Below are 22,587 nucleotides of genomic sequence, written 5' to 3'. Positions count from 1 at the left end.
TCTTACCTTGGCAGGAACAGTCTTTGGGCTTGATTACCCTGGAAAATTAGTTTAAAGCATGACCTTGCAGTGTAGACAGGGATGTCATGTTTATCTTTGTATCAGCTGGTTAAACCTATGGTTCTAGTAGAGTTAGCCAATGACCAGCTGACATGGTCTTAAAATGAAGGTCCCTGTCTACGCTGACTGCAAAGTTCCATTTAACGTAATGTTAGAACTCAGCCTTGAGGAGTCAACTAATACAACCTAACTTGCTACTGAAGGACAAGCCCTTTGAGGGAAAGCTCTCGCTCCCTCTTTTCCAAATTCCCATAGTTGTAGGATGGGAAGAGTCTTCTGTATGGTGCAGCCTGCTCCCCATGGTGCACTGGGCCCACTCTGTGTGCCCGTGCAGAGGGGGCTGGCGCCATGGAATGCACATGGTGTGTTCCAGTGTGTACAGAAAGAGCAGCCTGAGCACAAGGATTGCATTTGTCCCTGGTCTTTGTTAAAGGCACACAAAAGGGAGGGGAAGGAGAAGAGAAGGCTCCCTGCTCCCCTCCATCCTAACACCAAAACAAGAGCCAGGGACATTCTGGCCTGAGGTTGGAACAAGTGGACTGAGTGGCAGAGAATGAGGGACTTGGAGACAGAGAATAGGACTTGGCTGGCCGAGGACTTGCCTATCCTCTGACAGAGGTCTCCCAAAACATTATGAAAGAAAACTATAAATAGCAGAAGCAAAGCCCCTTTATGTAGTAAGTGCCTGGATTCCTCATGGCTGGCCTACTGTCATCCTGTCAGTCTTGAGAAAAATATTGGGGGAGACAGTATGTTTAAAAAACCCAACTAAGCCTTGTTTCATATTAATAGTGGCTGGCATTTAAAACTACAAGGACATTTAAAAGTGCTCTCTTTCAGCTATCTGAAATCTACTCAGACTAATTCCTTAACTGTTCACCTTGTTTGGTTCCAAGTAACATTAGCCAGCTTGTAAAAGGTAAATTGCAACCTTAGCCCTTCCCTTAACTTGATTGATTTTAATCACTGGAGCTTGTTTTAGCTATTATCTTTCCCATGTGATTTCCTTTATATGCTGCCATTCACAAACTGTTAAAATGCAAACAGAGATGGCAAAGAAATGCAATACCTGACAATAGCATGTGCATGCTCTTTTATACACTATTAAAATGATATGGCCTTCACTGAGAATGCTTAATTGAAAAACAATTATACTGCAAAATGCTTTAGACTACAATCAATCAAGCACTGTCAAAGCTAGTAAAAATGTATGTTACTGGCAGGAAGCAAACCATCATATTCTGCCCTTTAGTAATTTTTGCTGTGCTCTTACCTAATGGCAATATTCCATACAGTGCTATTAGCTGTCTGACATCTGTGAGAGAGGGCATTGGCTCTATATCTACCAGACGAAGCGTAGTCCCCAGATAGCTGTAGTCGCCTGCAGGGAGGAAGCATGGGCTTAATAAATGTGACACTGTATTGTTATAAAATGCATAATTCAAATAATGAAAAACTACCACGGAATACAAATTTTGCATGCTCTGAGCAAACCCAGTTCTGTCAGGGGTAAGGGACTCAAGTAGGGGAATGTTGCCATGGAATACAGGCCTAGAAGGAAAATGAAGTTAAGCATACATTCCTGTGCTGACTCTCCCTACTAAGCAGGTTGTGGAAGGCATTCAGCAGAGAAATAAGTCTTAAATAACCTTTTAAAGAAACTTTGTGGTTCACAAAAGAATCATTACTGACACCATAAATCACATCAATAGCAGAGAATTTGGGGAGTTGAGATGTCATATTTTTGGAATCACCAATGAACCAAGATGTATCTAAGGGATTTCAAAGAGGGAAAAATATATTGTTTAAAAGGTTACTTAATTTTTTTTCTGAATGCTGCCTGCCCCCAAAATTCCCACCACATCTTAGTTAGTGGGGACACTCTGCACTGCAGTCTGTGTTCAGTTCACTGTTTTTTTTGCATCGCACTTCACCTTTTTAATTTAAAAATAGAGTGAAATGCACTGCTGCAGACTGAAGCAGTCTAAAACTAGAGTCCTGCCTCATCTTGTTAGAGAGCTGTAATCACATTGAGGACATAATGGGACAAAGATCCAGAAGGATGGGACATAAGCAAGAAAATTAAGGCTACGTCTACACTGGATCTGTAGAGGTAATTTCCAGCTTGAGTAGATGCATGTTAGCTCACGCAAAATAGCAGTGTAGCGATGGGATGGGCTAGCCGCACCAAGTACATTCCTAGGGATTTCAGACAAGATTGTACTCATGAAGCTAAGACTACACTGTGAGCTGGAAATGTCACCTCCAGATCCAGTGTAGACATACACTAATAGTGCAGGAAAAATACATTCAAGAAGGATTAATTTCTTTAGCATAAATAACATGTTCTGTACCTAATACTATTTTGTATTTTGATGATGATAACTTCCAAATAGGAAGGAAGAACATCCAGCTTGTCTGGGATAGATGTAAAATTAGGTATAAAATGAGAGAGATTTGAGAGATATAGTATAGTCATAGTTTGGGCAAGGAGATGGACAAGCACTGGCATAGCCTCCCCTCCCCCTTTGAGGGTAAAATTCATTTCAGGTTTTATCTTTTATTTAAGGAGAAATCAAAAGAACTGGCTAGAAATTAATCTTCAGAGATTTAATTAGAAGGCATCAAAGGGTTTAATTGCAACTGGCCATAAATCATGATGGATATTCTCTGACTAATTTAGATAAGGTCACCAAGAAAATTAGTTCAGCAATGTCGGTTTGTCATAGGGACGGACGTTTCAGTACCTTTACTCATTGTGTGGCTTCTTGCACAGTTCTGCCCTTTGTCTTCTCCCCAAGAACGGTGAGTGAGAGAGCGACCTTTCTAGGATTTCAGGACTCAGGGCTGAGGGGCACTCATTTATTTCTCTATGGGCCATAACTCTAACCTTGCAACTTTAAATGTTGCTTTTGACTTGATATAAAGCCAAAGATTTTAGGCCTCGCTCCTGGGAAATGCTAAGTACCGTTTGCCTCACTCTGACAGTGCAAGTGGGACTTAAAGCTGCCCTAAATGGAAAGCTGAGAATTCCCTGAACATGAGAGAATCTTCTGCTGGGGCAGGGCTGGCTTTGACAGCTGTATGCCTCCCCCTGCCTACCCAGAGTAGGGGCTATGTGGGGATGTGCTGGGTATGAGCACTCTGTGTTACAGTGATCCCCCACCCAGTGTAATGGCTCCTAGGAGGTCAGTGCTGCTTTTATGTAACTTAGAGCAGCCCTGAGGCCACCCTAAGCTATGACAGGAGTCAAACTGACCCCTGAAAGCTTCAGGATCAAGGGATTACAAAGATGGCTCCAAGCCATCATTGCCCCTCCCCCACCTCTCCAGTTGGTGCACTTGAGGTTTTGGTGCTGAGTATTTTATTAAAATTGTGAGAGGATGTTTTGATTTTTACAAAATTCTACAATGTTACCAGCCACTAGCTAGCCTATTGCCCAAGATGGTCTTTCAAAGTGTCTGTGATGGAAATGTCTGTCAGCCATAAACGACCTTGGGAAGGACAGCTGGTAGTGGTTGGGCGAGTGCAATAATAATGAAAAGCTTCCATGACTACTCTCAGCACTCTATGCTCTTTAACGAGTATGCAGTGAATAGAATACCAATACCAGCTCGTTCTCTAGAGTGGGCAAGCACTCTGTTGGCAATAAATGCTGCTTTTAGCAGTTTATAAAAACATGGCACTTACAGCCGATATGAAAGACTCCCGTTTTTCCTGCTTAGATATATACCATATTAATGGCCAGATGCACTGTACGTGCTAGGTACTGACAAGCTCTTTAATTGTGGTCCTTTAAATTAGTGGATTTTTCCCCTGATATATTGCAGCTTGTTCAGTTTTAGTGAATGTCCCAAAACAATCTCAGAGAGTGTATCAAGCCACTGTGAGATTGCATTTCTTCTCTGAACACTAGCCCCATTGCACTCAGATCTTTCTATGGTGCTTTATCTTGGGGTTTTCTATTTGTGTATGTGGGGCTGTATAATATTGGCTACTATTTTATTTTCTGGAAAATATTTTGGACACAATATAAAACACCATGCCGCTATGCCTTCAGGTTCCATTGTATTGCCTAGCTCCATAGATAGGCACTTCAACAGTGCAAATTGTGGATACCGAGCACTTCTGAAAATCAGGCTTCTGTTGATTTGGGTGCCTAACTTTACACACTCAGGTTTAAAAATTTTGTCCCAGAATCTTATTGAAATTGCAACTGTACTTCATTTCATCCTTGACTTGACTGGTCATAGCGATTAGTGAACCTTGGAAGGTTTGCATGTTTCATCAGATAAAACATACAAACACTTGGATGTTCCAAATCCAAATATCTTTGAACTGGAAAACTCCTAGGAAAAGGTTTTCCTGAAATCTTGGTTATGTCTGGACTGTAAATAACATGAGAACAGCTTCTTACAATATTTTGGTACTTCTCTTTCTGGCACCTGGCAAATTCAGGAATGACAAAGTAGTGGCATGCAAACATGTTTAAAAATGCAGAAAACAAACCCATATTTCAAATCTTAAAAAGAGGGTTGAATTTATTCTGACTTGCATTTTTGGTCAGCTGTTTCATTCAATCTATTTCATCCATCTTTTATAAGCAGCCAAACTGGAGTGCACTATGGATGAAGTGTTCTCATAATATTCAAGATATACATTAGTTCTGATATGTAAGACATTTAAAAATGTATACATTACCAACATAATCAGAGAGTTTCACTGTCTTGGGCTTTATTAGTAATCCTTCTTCTACTAGTTCCTTGTACAGAGAATCAATGGTCCTACAGACAAGATACATAATTTCAGAAAATTCTAGAGATCTGCAAAAACAGTCCAATCCGTCAGTAACAAAACTAAATGGAACATTTACACATCCTTAGCTTTATAATATATAATTTTTTACTGACAAATATATAATTTGTTGCTGTCAATATTTAATCATTATTGACTTTTATGTGTCATCTGTTATTTGTTCTCCTTCCCCTTTAAGTAATAGTCCTACACTTTTATTTCCTTATATACCACATGATTTCTTATAGCAGTTATGACTACCTATTTCCAGGTGATGAAGATCACTGACTACTGTTGTACTCATTCATTAATACCAATTACTGAGAAATTATTTTAAAATCCGAATAACAGCACATAATGTTATGCTTCTGCAATTAGTAATTCATTAATCTTCTTAGAATTTATTCCGTTTTCAATAGACCAACTTCCACTCCTTTAAGAACATCACATCATTTATTATACTGGATCAACCAATGGTCCACCTAGTTCAGTATCCTCCCTGATGGGGGCCAGAGCCAAATGTTGTAGAGGAAGGTGGGGAAAAATCATGCAGTGGACAATTATGGAATAACATGTTCATTGAGGAAATTTCTTCCTATCTCCTGTCAATTTGTGGGTGTCTTTTGCCCTAAGAAATGAGGATTTATACCCTTGAATTTTTTTATCTATCTAATGTAAATGTGGATTTCTCATTATCTATGTAACTGTCCAATCCTTTTTTCCCCCTTTGGTATCCTGCTAAACTCTCGGCATCAATGATATTTTTTGGCAGTGAGATCTACAGATTAATTAAAATTGCTTCGAGAAATAATTCTTTGCACACTATAAGTATATTGCCTTCCATTTTAATTGAAGGTCATCGTCTTATATTTTGAGGGTAAATAAGAATGCCTAACTTGACCTTCTCAAGATCTTTCATTATTTTGTATACCTTTAACATCATCTCTTATTCATCTCGTCTTCAAGCTAAACAGTTCCAATCTGTTCAGTGTCTCATAAGGAAGTCTTTCCATGCCTCTAATAATTTTGGTCACCAATCCTAACTGAGGCATTTCAGTACTACTAAAAAAATACAAATATTTAATAATAGGTATAAGTTGGCCAATAATTTCATGTCTCGTGTGTTTTCAAATAGACATTTCATTTTAAATTTTTTATGTCCACACAGTGCATAATTAATACATAAGCAGTAATAAGGAAATGCAAAATTTAATATGCCTACAACATTAACGCTGCCACTCTGGTTCTTGTTTTCATAGCTGAATGTATAACGTGATGATTTTTATGGTAGGTGTATATCACAAAACGGTCAGCAGGTATAATGTGGACAAATAGCACTGCTGTAAGAGCCATAACTCCTGCATTATTATTTTAAATGTGCAAATTTAATGATGCATGAACTGAGTCTCCTCCATGTGGAAGTGTGTTACGCTCAGTCCCTTCTATCAATTGAAGCCCCTGTGTTTCTCTACCACGTAACAACACACAAAGATAGACATGAACCCTTTTTAGCTATTTCTGGAATTTTACCCCTTCTTCTGAACAGCAGGCGAGAGCAATGTGTGAAACTTCAAGGCCAAATAAACTACCATAACGAGCTAGCAACTAAAAAGCATATCATATAGTATTAAAATAAGTCACTAATAGCATAGTATTATAATAATTACATATTTTCTGAGTAAGCCAGGCCTGTTAGCTGTGGCACTCTGTCCCCCCCATAGAGGTGGGTAGGTCAAGTAGACGTTGATTGTGCTTGCTACAGCCTTGGCTAAGAGAGCTGGTGTTTTAGTTCAGGCAGCAGAGCCTCATGCATTAAGATCTAGAGTCCCAAATTCAATCCTTGATGCTGCTGACCCACCCAGAGGCATCAGCATTACAGCTGTATAAGTGTATGTTTATATATGTGTAAATAAGTATAATAATTGTAAACGTGCATATGCATTTAATTGATAGACCCTGGAGCTGCTATATGGTATGAGAGGTCATCTTCCATACACTTCCATGAAATATGTCTTCAACACTTACTTATTTGGCTTAAGAGTTTAACATCTGAAACCAAAATAAGACACCATTCTTGATCGATTGTATTGCGGTAGTGCCCAAAGGGCCCAGTTGTGCTAAATCCTATACAAGTGAATAGGACTGGATCATAATGCAAGGCACTTCTTTCCACCAGGTGCTGAGCATACTTGTCTCTACAGTGCTCTTGGGCCCTGCTGCCTAGGAGCGCAATCTGTCCCTGTTCCACGCTGCTACTAGATAAATTGGTGCTAGCTGTGATAACTCAGCATAGATTTTGTATTATATGTACAAGTGAAAAATGGGCAGATTCTCAGTAGATGTGTCATGTGTATGTTGAAAATGCAGGTGTCAAAACACGGAATTTGCTCAAACCCCTCAAGTAAAATAAACTCTGCCCTCAGAACAGAAATATTTAACAAATTGTAAAGTGCCCTCAAGAATTTATGTTGGTCAGACGAGAAATAAGACTGATCTATGACATGTACTTTTTACATGAGAAACAAAGGCTGCTTTATTGCGGTATTTCACTAGGGCTGGCTACAGCCTCTCTTCTCAGGGACTTTAAATTGGATGGAAAATCTGTAGACATCTGAGACTGCCAGGTGTTCCTGCACCTGCTGGTGAGGGGCTGGGGGAATAAAAGTAAAAGGGTCTTCGTTAAAGAAGTGGGCCCAAGAGCCTGCGAAGACTTACATGCATGCTATGTGTATGCACTGTGAGTAGTCCTAATGGTATCAATGAAGTCTGGGTGTTGAAGTACATGTGTAAGTCTTTACAGGATCAGGGCCTTGGCTTGTACAAAGTACTGAAAACAGCATAATTAAAGGGAAACATACACAGCACAGGTCATTATTGTACAATGTACACCATCGAAGCAGCATTTGTTTTGTAATGGGTAGCACTACAAACCTATCAGTCAAGAGGTCATGTAGCATTTACAGACAACACAGAACGAATTTTACTTTGAAATATTTCAAAGAGACTAAAATGAACATTTTGCAAATTCATGACGGGTTTGTTTTATTTCTAGACGTCTGTGGATATTTATAGCTGTTATCCAAATGGTTCTGTTTATTGTAGGGTTCCTCATGAGTGTGAGGCTGTTGGCACTGGTAGGTTGAAATGTAAACCTACCAGTTCTGACACTGTCCTTTTGTAATTAAACAAAACAAAAAGGGTTTGGCAGTGTGGCAAATATAAAGGATACATAATTTTGTCACAATGTAACTCTCAGGATGAACAGGTGCATTCTTTACCTGTCGGGAGTCAAATCTTTCTCCTTCTTTTTCTTCCCACTTTTCTTCCCTTTTTTCTTTTTCTGAGGACCATAAATGTAGACAGTAATTAATGACATAAGTAGTTGGGATGTAGAGCTGAATGCTATTGGAACTGATACGAAGGCCAAAACTTGCCGATCCAACTTTAATAAACCTAAATATGTCAGTATTTGTATTTTCCACTATCTATGTACTTTTATGTGGTCCTCACCAATATAGTATCTGAGGAATAGATTGTATCCTTGCAGCACTCTGTGAGATAGGGAAGACCTATTTCCATTTACAGATGAGAACCTGAAGCACAAAGGAGACCAAGGGTATGTCTACACTACGAAATTAGGTCGAATTATAGAAGTTGATTTTTTAGAAAGCTATTTTCTACAATCGATTGTGTGTGTCCCCACACTAATGCACTAAGCGCATTAAGTTGGTGGAGTGCATCCACAGTACCGAGGCTAGCGTTGTCTTTTGGAGCGTTGCACTGTGGGTAGCTATCCCACAGTTCCTGCAGTCTCCACCGCCCATTGGAATTCTGGGTTAAGCTCCCAATGCCTGATGGGGCAAAAATATTGTCGCGGGTGGTTTTGGGTACATGTAGTCAGTCACCCCTCCTTCCGTGAAAGCAATGGCAGACAATCATTTCGCGCCTTTTTTCCGTGCGGGCGCCATACTGCTTTCAGCAGATAGTGCAGTAGGACTGATATCCGTCGTCGTCATCCACCACTTCCGCTGTCACTCTGCTCTCTTGCTCTCCTGATGCTATGAATGTGCCTCGCAGGTCCTCTATATGACTGTTGTCATCCACCGCTTCCGCTGGCACTCTGCTCTCCTGCTCGCCTGGTGGTCTCACAGGGCCGCTTCTGCTGTAACTCTGCTGGGCTGCTCTTGTCTCACCATACCACGGCAAGCATGCAGCCCGCTCAGCTGTTGTGTCCTGGCAGCAGACGGTGCAGTAGGTCTGCAAAACTGGTCATCCAACCACCGCTTCCCCTGCAACTCTGCCCTCCAGCAGATGCCATACCACGGCAAGCATGGAGCCTGCTCAGATCATCACAGCAGTTATGAGCATTGTAAACACCTCGCGCAATATCATGCGGTATATGCAGAACCAGAACCTGCAAAAGCAGGCGAGGAGGCGGTGGCAGCGCGGTGACGAGAGTGATGAGGACATGGACACAGACTTCTCTCAAAGCACAGGCCCCGGCAATTTGGCCATCCTGGTGGCAGTGGGGCAGGCTCATGCCGTGGAATGCTGATTCTGGGCCCGGGAAACAAGCACAGACTGGTGGGACTGCATACGTCTGGGATGATTCCCAGTGGCTGCAAAACTTTCGTATGCGTAAGGGCACTTTCATGGAACTTTGTGACTTGCTTTCCCCTGCCCTGAAGCGCAAGAATACCAAGATGACAGCAGCCCTCAAAGTTCAAAAGTGAGAGGCGATAGCCCTCTGGAAGCTTGCAATGCCAGACAGCTACCGGTCAGTCATGAATCAATTTGGAGTGGGCAAATCTACTGTGAGGGCTGCTGTGATCCAAGTAGCCAATGTAATCACTGAGCTGCTGCTATCATGGGTGGTGACTCTGGGAAATGTGCAGGTCATACTAGATGGCTTTGCTGCAATGGGATTCCCTAAGCGTGGTGGGGCGATAGACGGAATGCATATCCCTATGTTGGGACCGGACCACCAAGGCAGCGAGTACATAAACTGAAAGGGGTACTTTTCAATGGTGCTGCAAGCACTGGTGGATCACAAGGGATGTTTCACCAACATCAATGTGGGATGGCCAGGAAAGGTACATGACACTCGCATCTTCAGGAACTCTGGTCTGTGGGAGCGGCTGCAGCAAGGGACTTACTTTCCAGACCAGAAAATAACCACTGGGGATGTTGAAATGCCTATAGTTATCCTTGGGGACCCAGCCTACCCCCTAATGCCATGGCTCATGAAGCCATACACAGGCAGCCTGGACAGTAGTCAGGAGCTGTTCAACTACAGGCTGAGCAAGTGCAGAATGGTGGTAGAATGTGCATTTGGACATTTAAAAGCGTGCTGGCGCAGTTTACTGACTCGGTTAGACCTCAACGAAACTAATATTCCCATTGTTATTACTGCTTGCTGTGTGCTCCACAATATCTGTGAGAGTAAGGGGGAGACGTTTATGGCGGGGTGGGAAGTTGAGGCAAATCGCCTGGCCGCTATTACGCACAGTCAGACACCAGGGCGGTTAGAAGAGCACAGCAGGGTGCGCTGCGTATCAGAGAAGCTTTGAAAACCAGTTTCATGGCTGACCAGGCTACGGTGTGACAGTTCTGTTTGTTTCTCCTTGATGAAAACCCGCCCCCTTGGTTCACTCAACTTCCCTGTAAGCCAGCTGCCCTCCCCTCCCCGCTTTGATCACTGCTTGCAGAGGCAATAAAGTCATTGTTGTTTCAAATTCATGCATTCTTTATTAATTCGTCACACAAATGCGGGGATAACTGCCAAGGTAGCCTGGGAGGGGTAGGGGAGGAGCAAAGCACCGGGTGGGGTGGGGGAGGAGAGGAGGAGGGAAGGACAAGGCCACACTGCACTTCAAAACTTATTGAATGCCAGCCTTCTGTTGCTTGGGCAGTCCTCTGGGGTGGAGTGGTTGGGTGCCCAGAGGCTCCCCCTGCCCCTGCGTTCTTGGGTGTCTGGGTGAGGAGGCTATGGGACTTGGGGAGGTTACACAGGGGCTGCTGTGGCAGTCTGTGCTCCTGCTGCCTTTCCTGCACCTCAAGCACACTCTGGAGCATATCAGTTTGATCCTCCAGTAGCCTCAGCATTGCATCCTGCCTCCTTTCATCACACTGCCACCACCAATCCTCTTGATCCCGCCACCTCTCCTGTTGCTCCAGCCATCTATCCTCTCGCGCGTCCCTCCTGTCCTCTCATTCATTTTGTGCTTTCCTGGACTCTGCCATTGTCTGCCTCCACGCATTCTGCTGGGCTCTTTCAATTTGGGTGGACTGCATGAGCTCAGAGAACATTTCATTGCGAGTGCGTTTTTTTCGCCTTCTTATCTGCGCTAGCCTCTGGGACGGAGATGCTAGCTGCAGCATTGAAACATTTGCAGCTGCGGGAGGAAAAAAAGGGAGATTAAAATTGAAAAAGACACATTGGCCATTTAAAAAGGGGGGCTGATGTTTTTGGGTTAACGTGCAGCACAAACCCAACAAACCCCCCCCCAATTCTCTGGGATGATCGCTTCACCCCTCCCCCCACGACGTGGCTAACAGTGGGGATGATTTCTTTTCAGCCACAGGCGAACAGCCCAGCAGGAATGGCCACCTCTGATGTCCCCTTAATAAAATTCCCCTATTTCAACCAGGTGACCATGAATGATATCACTCTCCTGAGGATAACACAGAGAGATAAAGAATGGATGTTGTTTGAATGCCAGCAAACACCGGGACCACACGCTGCCATGCTTTCTTATGCAATGATTCCAGACTACGTGCTACTGGCCTGCCGTGGTAAAGTGTCCTACCATGGAGGACGCAATAAGGCTGCCCTCCCCAGAAACCTTTTGTAAAGGCTTTGGGAGTAGCTCCAGGACAGCTTCATAGAGATGTCCCTGGAGGATTTCCACCCCATCCCCAGACACATTAACAGACTTTTCCAGTAGCTGTACTGGCCGCGAATGCATCCCAAGTCTTCCGGACAAATTAATAATTAAACATACTTGCTTTTAAACGGTGTACTATATTTACAAAAGTACACTCACCAGAGGTGCCTTCTCTGCCTTCAAGGTCCGGGAGGCCAGGTTGGAAGGGTGTTGAATCCAGGGTGATAAACAGTTCCTGGCTGTTGGGGAGAATGGTTTCTCCACTTGCCTGGTGTGCGATCTCTTCAACCTCCCCCTCCTCATCATTTTCCTCGTCCCCAAAATCCTCATCCCTGTTGCGTGAGACTCCCTTGCAGGAGTCCATGTACAGGTGTGGGGTAGTTGTAGGGGCACCCTCTAGAATTGCATGCAGCTCATCATAGAAGTGGCACGTCTGGGGCTCTGACCCCGAGTGGACATTTGCCTCTTGGGTTTTTTGGTAGGTGTGCCTGAGCTCCTTAAGTTTCACGTGGCACCTGCTGCGGGTCCCTGTGATAGCCTCTGTCCTTCATGCCCTTGGAGATTTTTTCAAATATTTTGGCATTTTGTCTTTTGGAATGGAGTTCTGATAGCATGGATTCATCTCCCCATAAAGCGATCAAATCCAGGACCTCCCATTCGGTCCATGCTGGAGCTCTTTTGCGATTCTGGGACTCCATGGTCATCTCTGCTGATGAGCTCTGCGTGGTCACGCCATGGTGGCCAAACAGGAAATGAAATTCAAAAGTTTGCGGGGCTTTTCCTGTGTATCTGGCCAGTGCATCTGAGTTTAAAGTCCTGTCCAGAGCGATCACAATGGAGCACTGTGGGATGGCTCCCAGAAGCCAATACCGTTGAATTGCGTCCACACTAACCCAAATTTGACCCTGTGATGTCTATTTCAGCGCTAATCCCCTCATCAGGGAGGAGAACAGAAATCAATTTGAAGAGCCCATTAAGTCGACAAAAATGGCTTTGTTGTATGGATGGGTGCAGGGTTAAATCAATCTGATGCTGCTAAATTCGACCTAAACTCGTAGTGTAGACCAGGGCTAAGTGACTTGCCTAAGGTCCCATAGGATGGCTGTGGTTGAGCCAGGAATTGAATCCAAGTCTCCTGAGTCCCAGACTAGTGCCCTAACCAGTAAACTCCTTCCTACCTCCTCTTTGTAATGCCTCAGGGAAGAAGTAGCATGAGGTCAGGATAACTAGAGCAGGTCTTCTCTTGGGATTTTCTCCACAGTAACTGAAGCATTATGAGAAGACTACATATTGTGCAAATGGCTTCCTCACAAATTGCAAAACCCCATGGAAAACAAATAAACGCAAGTATGGGAATCACATATGCTAGCACTCTCCATAGTCATTAGAAGTCACTAGACACAAATATACTTATCAACATAACAATTAACTAAGGACAGCACTTGGTTAAGCCATGTGTGTAACACACAGTGAAGCTAGAGCTTGGTGTAGTAGGCCCAGTCCAGCAAAGCACTGAAGCATCAATGTGATTAGTCATGTTGAGGTCAATGAGACTACTCCACACATTTAAAGTCAGGCATGAGCTTAAACGATTAGTTTCCTCAACCCTTGGGAAGAAGAGACTATATAACCTCCTACTCATGCATTTATTTATTATTTTATTGAATTATTCACAAACCCTTATGTAGCACTCCAGGGGTTGCACGTTTAAAAAAAAATCCTATCTAGCTATCTGGAAAATGCTGTTGTTCCCGGAATAAATCAGCAATCATTAGAAATGAATCTATTATAACTTTCCAAAGACCGGATCATACTTTAGACAATCTACTGCTCATATCATCTGTTATTGTTCATAATACAATGTAAATAATCTAGACGTACCCAGAGCTATATAGTTAAGAGACAACTGGAGAAAGCTAATATTTGTAATGGACCTGCATTAGAATAATACAAACATATCCAAATATGCAGAACTATACCACAGACTTATTTATGTAAATAGTCCTAGCAGTGTGTATTGTTTTATAGGACAAGGAACGTTACACAAACATCTTTAGTGACGGCGTCAGAAAAGTATGTATCACACTGTAGTAGCAATTGGGAGATTGTGGAGATACTGGCTCTAGTGGGTTATTGCCAGTGCTTCTCTAGCATTGTTTCTTTATATTTTTTAGGAAATTGGAAGAAATTATAACATCATGGGCACTTATTGGGAAAACAAGATGATTTTTTTTCTTTATAAAGACACTGAACATATGCTGAATTTATTGGCCAACTAGTAACTTTTTCAGGGCATTTTTACCAGTAAACTAACTCAAAAACTTAAAAAAAAAAATTTGTTATATGGAAAAAATGTGTTTTCCTAATTAATATCAGTGTTTCTGGGAAATCTGGCAAGCACTGAGATAAGAGGAAATGTGAATTTTAGACTGTGGCTTTCCTACAAAATATATCTTATTGACAGCTGCTTTTACTGTATAGTAAATGCAAACAGGCTAATCAGTTATGAAAACCTATTTGATTTTACCTTTAAATGTGTCCATCTATTCCATCCCCTAACCACTTTGTAGGTGTCCCATTTATTCATAGTTATTTTCCACTTTCTTGCATATCCTTTACTGTATAATAAAACTCCATTTAGTTCTGGCTGATCTAATGGTGCGTCATCTCCATTCCTAAGTGGGGTGTGCTCAGGGTCTTGTCTCTTTAATGTGTGATCACTAACCGGGTTATGAGCAGTTCAGGTGTTGCTGTAAGCATACACAGAATCAGTCTGCAGCAAGATTCTAGAGCACAAGGTGGAGGAGATCTTAATAGAGTATCTTGTAGACACTTTCCCTCCAAGTCAAAATTGCATTGGCCACTTCCTCTTCATTTGCAATTGTACAACGTACCTGTGGAAGGTACATGAATTGCTTATGTGGACAAGTAGCATGGAGAAAGTACTTCCTGCATTTTTTTTAGCTCTCTTTTAAGTGCAGTTCAGGGCCTGGAAAAGAGGGGAGCATCACCATGTAACCAGCTCTCTCTGAACCATTTGCAAGTGTTTTATGGACTGCAACTGATCCCTAGATGGCAGGTGAAGAAGCCTTTTCTTCTCATGGAGGGCAGCATGGCAGCATGCTCACTAGCATATTTGTACCATGTCATATTATGCTAACTCACAGGGGACATTAGAGAAGAAGGCAACTTTTTAAAAATGATAGAAGCAGATTCTGAAAGTAATCACAGCAGCTAACGTATCTCCTCTACAGATTGCAAATGATACAGCAATGGCCTTGTGCTACTGCACATTTTCGTAAGTAGTGCAGGGAAATGTCTTCACAGCTCTGTACCTAAGCACTGAGTATCCTAAGGCTATGTCTACACTGCCCCGCAGTTCAGACTACGGGGTTGTGCACTGCTGTTCACACCCCTATAGTCCGAACTGCAAGGCAATGTAGACAAGCCCTTAGATGTATCTCCAGTCTTTCTGGCTAATGCTACTGTGGTGTGCTGCCACCCAATGTGTTATGTCAGAGATCAATTATGAAACCCTTTTATATTAGAAATATGATACAAGTAACACATACACACACAATCTGAGCCATTTTCTTTCCTCAAAGTTTACAGTAGTTTCTTGCTCATTTTCCTTGATCTTTGTTCAATGAATTTGTGACAAATGTTTACAGTATTGGTAAGAATTGACTAACAGTGCCTAGAGAACATGACTTGTGAGGCATAAATGCCCATGAAATAAGAAAACCAAGGGGAGAAGGCAAAGCCAGGACTTGTGTATGCAGCAAGTGTGCTATGTTGGTATAGAGGGCCAGACTCTGATACCCTTACTTGCATTGAATAGCACCTTCTTCCACGGTAGTCCCAATTTCTAAACCTTGCCACTTTTTCTTACACAATATCTCTAAAATCCTGCTTTTCTTTTCTGCCCATGCAACCAAAGCCCTCATTATTACCACAACTTCCTCTTTTCTGGGCTTGACTGGCACACCTCAAGTCTATTTAGTATGGGTTTTCAATAAGTCACTTCGGTACTTCTGAAAATTTTACCCCTTGTTAAGGTCTTCAGATTACTAGGGCAGCTATGTAGGGTGGGGCTATTAGAATCCTAATAATGTTGACTCTTGCCTTTGCTCTACCAGCGTTCCCAGCCTGCACCATCCACCAGTCAGCTTTTCTCTCAAACATCTCCATGGCTTCTCCCATGCTGCCCCATATGCATGGGGCAAATTCCCTGATAAAGTTAAAACAGCCAGTATCTTCCTTTAAATCCATCCTTAAAACTCACCTCTGCCCTGCTGCTTACAAACCTAGTCTGCTCATCATGGCTGCACAGATGACAAGGTGCAACTGTGCCTTTTTTCCACCTCCCCACCTCTACAGCCAATTAAAGAAACCCAACCCTCAATCCATTTAACTATCAAGCTGGATCAACTGTTCAAAAGATTAATTTGCTTGAATGTTGCATTCTTATCTCTATCCTCCACCTGTTGGTGTGTCTAGATTGTAAGCCTTTCAGGGGCTCAGGAATGATCTCTCTTCAGTGTTTGTACAGCACTCCGCACAACGGGGCCCGCAATCCTGATGAGAGCTTTTGGGTATTACTTTAGTATAAATATTTAACAGTAATAAAATACTTTCATGGGACTGCTTATGGAGTAAGGCGCTGTTTAGCCTGAGAAGGGTATCTGAGTCTGGCCCAGAATAAGAGGTGATTTGGCTTCTTACCCATCATGCCCAGCTGATTGATGTATTTTCCTCACAGCCTAATGGCTAATATTCCAAAATCTAATCCACCTGCTCTTTGGCTGTGAGGCAGCGGGTGAATATTTAGGTTCCTTCTAGAACTATTGGGCCAAATGAAACCGTGGTGTAACTCCACAGAAGGGATAAAATAGCCTGTTATCTTCTGGGGGAATGTAAGTGATTTTTGCTCATTTTTCTTTTAGAATGCTAAATGATATTTAAAAGTCCTGAAATCAATGGCAAGGCTCTGCTTAGAGGTAAACTGTGTGAACTAAGAGGGCTGACAGCTTCCTTCTGGATTTTAATGGGATGTCTGAAAGACTCAAACTTTTAAAATCCAAGGTCATATTTAAGGGCACCTTTGCTGTAATGGGAAAAAAAATATATGCAGCTAAACAGTTTGACAGTGAGAAACAGTCCATTTCCTTACAGTGGCCTTCCCAAGAGTTCAATCTCAATGGTGCTTACACATCTCAGCACATGTAAAGCTGAGCTGCCTCGGAAAAGGGAACTCTGGGAATGATCTATGGCAGGAGTGTTTCCTGATGGATTGAGAGCTTTTCTTTTTCTAATTCTTTGCATTTTTTTTAACCTCTGACTACTTATTCTAATGTGCCACTATAGAGACTGCAATGGGGCTTTCGACCTGCACATCAATTCCTAGTGTGTCTATTCCCTAGTGCCAAAGAGGAATAGCACTAAGATTGGTGGGCTTGCAGTGAATGGTAGTTGTAAAGCAAATAGAAAAAAATCTTTCTAAAAGCTGCAGTAAGAATTCTCAAGAAATATGGCCTCACAAAAATGGAGCATGCCCCAACAAAAGAACATGAACTCTGCTTTTCAGTATTCAGCTTGACAGTTATTATACTCTCTGCCAACTGGTAACTGGACATAGAAACAAGGGTCTGTTTCTGTAGGAGTAGTCTTGGGAATGCTGTTTGCAAGGCAGGTTAACCCCCATTGAAAAATTTGTTTTACGTCTGGCATCCCTTAGTCTTCACTGGCACCATGAAATCTACAAACATTCCCTAGTTTGTATCACCTGCTTCAGAGGCCCTGGATCCTCTAGGGAAAGGACTGGATGGGTCTGCCAACACTGGCCCTTGATCAAAAGAAGGGTTACTACTGAATAATTAAGTACTCTTCATCAGCAAGTTGGCAATCTGCTTCCTAACTGCTCCTAGTCTACATTATGCCAATTTCAGAAATCCAAATTCTCAAAAATCCAGTCTAAGGTCCATATGCTTTACTACAGTGACTCAGTGTGTATGAACTGTGGGATATTGTGTACACAAATGAGAATTGAGGTAATGGGTAATGTGTCCATGCAACTATCCATTTTGTGTGCTGAGTCACTTTAACTGCACGTGCATTTTTGTGCATTGCCTTCCTTCTCTTCAAAGTTACCCCGGCATTTTTTAAATTGGGTCTATATAGTATTCATATATCAATTGTCAAAGATGCCTCAACCTAGCTTTATTAAATTGCCCTTGTAATTTTTTTTGTCAGGTGCAAAGAGCATTCTAAATTTCTAAAAGGGCTGAGATCTAAGTAGAAGTACTGCAGATAAAGGTATTGGCATGCACAAACAATTCCAAGAGTGAAACTTCAGCACAAGATTAGGGTTTGTTATTTGCCTTTAGCGTTTTAAATTGAAATGCTGATTCCATCTGTAAATGCTGAATGCCTGTTGTACAAATGTTATCTGGCATTTAAATTCTTGGGTAAAATAAAAGTGCACATGCAATTCAAAGGAACATGCAATTGTGAAGTTCTCTGCATGCTGTAATGCTGTGAACTACATGTAAACACTATATGTCAGCACTCAAGTTGTACTAGAACACTTCAGAATGCTGTTCTGGTACTTTTTTAGGAGCTGGAATGGTGTTCTGGCACTTCCCTTGGATCTGGGCCAGGCATTCCCTTCTCAGCTGCAGCATGTCAGGCCATCAAGTGCCATTGGCAGGCCCAAACAGGGGGTGCTGGACAGTGGGTCAGCAGAAGGAACTGGGGACACTACAGCCAGAAGCGGGCAAAGGAGCATAGAGGTGAGGTGGGAGATGTTGGGAGCCGAGTATCAGGGCCACTCAGACAGCAGAACCCACCATGGGGAGCAGGAGTCAGGCACAGCTAGGAGAGGTGGGGGGCAGGACAACTGCAGGGAATCAGTCTCCTGCTTCACTGGACCTGGACCTCTCCTAGCTCCTCTACTGCCTTCCTCCTAGCTCCCCCGCTCCCTCCTGGGGCCTCCCACTGCCCTGCATTCCAACAATTCTTTTTTTAGGACTCCAGCACTGCTATATTTGCTGCATTTTAATGGGTCAAATACACTAAAGTAATTTATGCTGCTAACATATTTCCTTTTCCTAAATAAATTTGGTTTAAATTCTCCAGTGGTTAGCAGAATACATTTAAATAATATTTACTAAAATGCACACATTTGTGTGTCAGTCAGTTCAGACACTTGACTGATTAGACCAAGATTTCCAAAAGTGACTAGTGATTTTGGTTGTCTTCGTTTTTGGGTGTCCATTTCGAGACAACTTAAAGGGACCTGCTTTCTGAATGGAGGATACTCAGTCCATGGAAAATCTACTAGCTCCCAGTCCCATGCCTTAATTACAAGACCATCATATTAATCTGGATCAAGCAGGCTCAGAATATATGGTCTGATTTTCAAAAGTGCAGAGCACCCTCCATTTCCGTTGGCTTCAGCTGGAGCTGTGGTTTCAGAGTACTCTTGAAAATCAGATCAATATTGTGGGGTTGTTCCCTGAGAATGGTTTGCCTGGTCCTAAAACGTAAAATAAAATAAAAAGTGTAAGAGTTGGTCAACACTGAAATCTAAAAAAACTACAAAGAACACAAAACAAAACTGCCTAAGAAATCAGCTTACATGTGAGGTGGTTTTGACTTCTTGTGACCTAAGATTCACCAAACACACACAGAGGGAGTTTCACTATTGACTTTAATGGAGGTAGGAGTTCTTCCTTGGTATTTAGGGGCTGAGAATTGTGATGCATGCAGGCTTCCCCTCCCTTGCTGCACTCACCTTCTTTCCACCTTTTTTCCCCCTTGTCCCCTTTTTCTGTTTTTTGTCCTTCTCTCTGTCCACTGCCAGTTTCAGATTCTTCAGTTCCTGTCGCATCAGCTCATCAACCTATTCAGACAGGCACAGGGTTAAATTTTTTTCTTAGTTTTTCCATGCTGGAGCCATGCAACCGAAATCACTCTGAGGACAAATATGCAGCCAAACATTTAAGGAAAAAAATGGACAGGGCAGCTCCAAATGGATCCAAGGTCTAGATGTCAGGGCCAGTTCTTACAGCCACAGGGAAAGCCATGCCAGCAAGAACCATTCTTATAAATGTCTTGTTATTATTTTAAGCACACCTGCACTCTGATCTCCTCCTCCACTTCTTTCCGCTTCTCCTCTTTGATCAATTCTGGGTCATACTCCTGGGGGAAATTCCATTGCTCATCTCTGTTCTGCCAAACGTCTGTTATCCAAAAGCAAAGAAAGGGGGCAAAAAGTTATAGAAGACATTGCTTTTCTAGCTGTTGTTGAAAAAACCAGGATGGTTGAAATTATTATGAATTATATAAAAAGAAAAGGAGTACTTGTGGCACCTTAGAGACTAACAAATTTATGTGAGCATAAGCTTTTGTGAGCTACAGCTCACTTCATCGGAACTTAATTATATGTAAGTAGCAGATGCTAGAGACCCCAAGCAAGATCAGAGCACTATTGTGCTAGGCTCTGAGATACTCAAGGTTAACCTTCTTTGCCTTGTACTGTAGTTTGGTATTGGATTTCAGGGGGATAGTAATGGATATTGAGATTATCACTTATAGGTTGCAAGTCCTAATCCCTAGAGCTGTATTTTTCACTTGCAACCTTAAGGAGTAATGATATAAAATGAGTTTGACCATGTCACTTTACTTTGGAATCCCTCCACTGACTCCCTCTTGCTTACTGTATCAAGTTTTAAAATGTAGCCATGGGAAAGTCACTAAAATAGCTCCTACCCAAGGAGCATACAGTCTAAAAGACTGACACAGAAAAGATAAGACAAGCTGGGGGACCAGAGGCACAGGTTAATCTAAAACGTTAACTCCTCATCATCCTCATTCTTCCTTGCCCAGTTATATAATACAATGCTGTATTAAATACAATAGAATGTGAGGGCATTTGACTGATGTGGGATAATATTTTTGCCTCACAGAAGAAGTGAGTCTTGGGAGTAATTTGAATGAAGATGAGGTGTGGGCCTGGACCACTGGCTTGGGAAGCCATTCCACACATAAGGGACCTCATAGAAGAAGGCATGAAGATGGGAGTGTGAGATGGAGGGGGCAGTGAGGCTGCCATCATTTGTGGGACAAAGGGGAACAAGATGAAAATTGGATCCAGTACATACAGGTGCGGCAGAGCTGGGCAGAACTTTGAAGGTGAGGGCAAGAAGTTTGAACTTTATATAGTAGGCCAGGGGGAGGCGGTGGAGGGATTCCAAAAAAGAGTCATGTAGTCCAACTGACATTACATCACTACTTTTTAATGTTGCATAGGTCAAACACAAGCAATAAGCAGACTACATTTGAGGGAAGGAAAGTGAAAAGTGCAAGTCTATGGCAAAATTTCTGTTTATGATAAAGTACCTAATGATTTTACTTTGTGAATATTTTTATTTTGAATGAAAACTACTTTTTGTTTTCCAGAAAAGTAAACTGAAATTTGGAAAGCCCTGTATTTGTTTGAATTCTGTGGTATTAACGAAGGAGACACATTAGCAAGCGAAACTGCTTATCTCCTCTTTCGATAGATTGAATTAATTTTAAAAGGACAACTCCATACCTCGAGTTTCCCTACATTCCAAACCCCGGTAGTATCTTTATAATGACAGCTTATCTCCAGCAGTATGCACTGATTCAGTTTCCAGATGATTTAAAATTACAGTTTTCTACCTTAAAACATAGACTCCTTTATGAAGCTGTTTTTCATGGACTACTCTTTTCACTACCCTCTGCAGTGTCTAAGACACTGTAAACTGAGAAAGATATTCATAGCACCGACAGGAGATCATGCAAGATTTAGTCTAGTTAATATACACGCTGCTATCTACTGCTTCTGAGAATTCTCTTGGATTCCAATTATGTGCAAAGTTTGTGTGGTTTTACACATAGGGAATAGTTTTTGCAGGTGAAGAGTCCTAATTTTATAACTAAAAATGGTAACGATTAAGGAGGACAGTGGATTTTTGGTAATAAGGAAAGGCACACAAAGGTATAGACGTCAATTTCTTTAAATGACTCCAGGCCTGTCAAATAACATGACAGATGCCACATAATATTTCAATGGAAAAGGTTGACTTGCCCTAGTTAGAAGGCACGTCCCCCAGGGTTATCCTAGTTTGGAATTTCAGCCTTGGGGAAAGGGGATATTACATAGAAGAGATGTGAATTTTTAAACACTTTCCTGGCTGGGTCAACAGGTTGCAAGTGCTATGTTTTCACAGGAGCATTAAGCTTTAGGTATTTATTTTTCATAGACTGAGCCACACTTTTTATTTTATTTTTCATAATTGTTTGTCATTCTGTGCATGGATTAGTGGGTAATAGGCAGTCCAGACAAATCAGGGACAGCCTCCTTCCTGCACCTTAGCCAATAGGCTTTATTGATATTACTTGGCAACTGGCTCGCTGAGGACTAAATTAGTCACTAGGTTAGAGGTCTCTAATTTTAGAAGATAGATCAATAGCTTGTAGATGTTAGATGCTATGTTATTTTTTTCTAGATCAAAAAATGTTTCTCAGTTCTTTTTAAGCAAGGTCGGAAGGTTAAGGACATTCTGTTTTCACTGAGTGGTCAAAAGTGCATGGTGTTCAGTTACATATAGGGCCATTTACCTATGGGAGTGTGTGCATGTTTTTGTGACATGCAGTTGAATCACCTCTTTTTGAAATGCATATAGCTTTCTCGAGATTCATCCTTTTTCTCTGTCTTTATATGGCTGCTAGCAGGCTGCCCTTTGGGCTAACACGGCTGTCAGCATCAGCAGTTACAGTGCACTGGCTCAGACTCAGAAAACTTAGCCTTTTTAAT

The 22,587-nt window shown here is 42.1% G+C and overlaps 1 protein-coding gene across 1 annotated transcript in view; it reads right to left on the bottom strand.

The window, feature by feature from the left end:
• Positions 1-22,587, bottom strand: part of IQCA1 (IQ motif containing with AAA domain 1) — a 155,077-nt gene that overhangs the window by 28,719 nt on the left and 103,771 nt on the right. Inside the window, exons 10-14 of the mRNA XM_037913018.2 lie at positions 19,878-19,984; positions 19,537-19,644; positions 8,133-8,194; positions 4,762-4,844; positions 1,334-1,441 (exon numbers count right to left, since the gene is read on the bottom strand). Coding sequence (XP_037768946.1) covers positions 1,334-1,441; positions 4,762-4,844; positions 8,133-8,194; positions 19,537-19,644; positions 19,878-19,984 — 468 coding nt within the window. The remainder of the gene's footprint in view (positions 1-1,333; positions 1,442-4,761; positions 4,845-8,132; positions 8,195-19,536; positions 19,645-19,877; positions 19,985-22,587) is intronic.

Source organism: Chelonia mydas, chromosome 11 (genome assembly GCF_015237465.2).
Source record: "Chelonia mydas isolate rCheMyd1 chromosome 11, rCheMyd1.pri.v2, whole genome shotgun sequence".
Taxonomy (NCBI): domain Eukaryota; kingdom Metazoa; phylum Chordata; order Testudines; family Cheloniidae; genus Chelonia; species Chelonia mydas.
The sequence above is the reverse complement of the archived record's forward strand: the minus strand, read 5'-3'. Positions and strand labels throughout refer to the sequence as shown.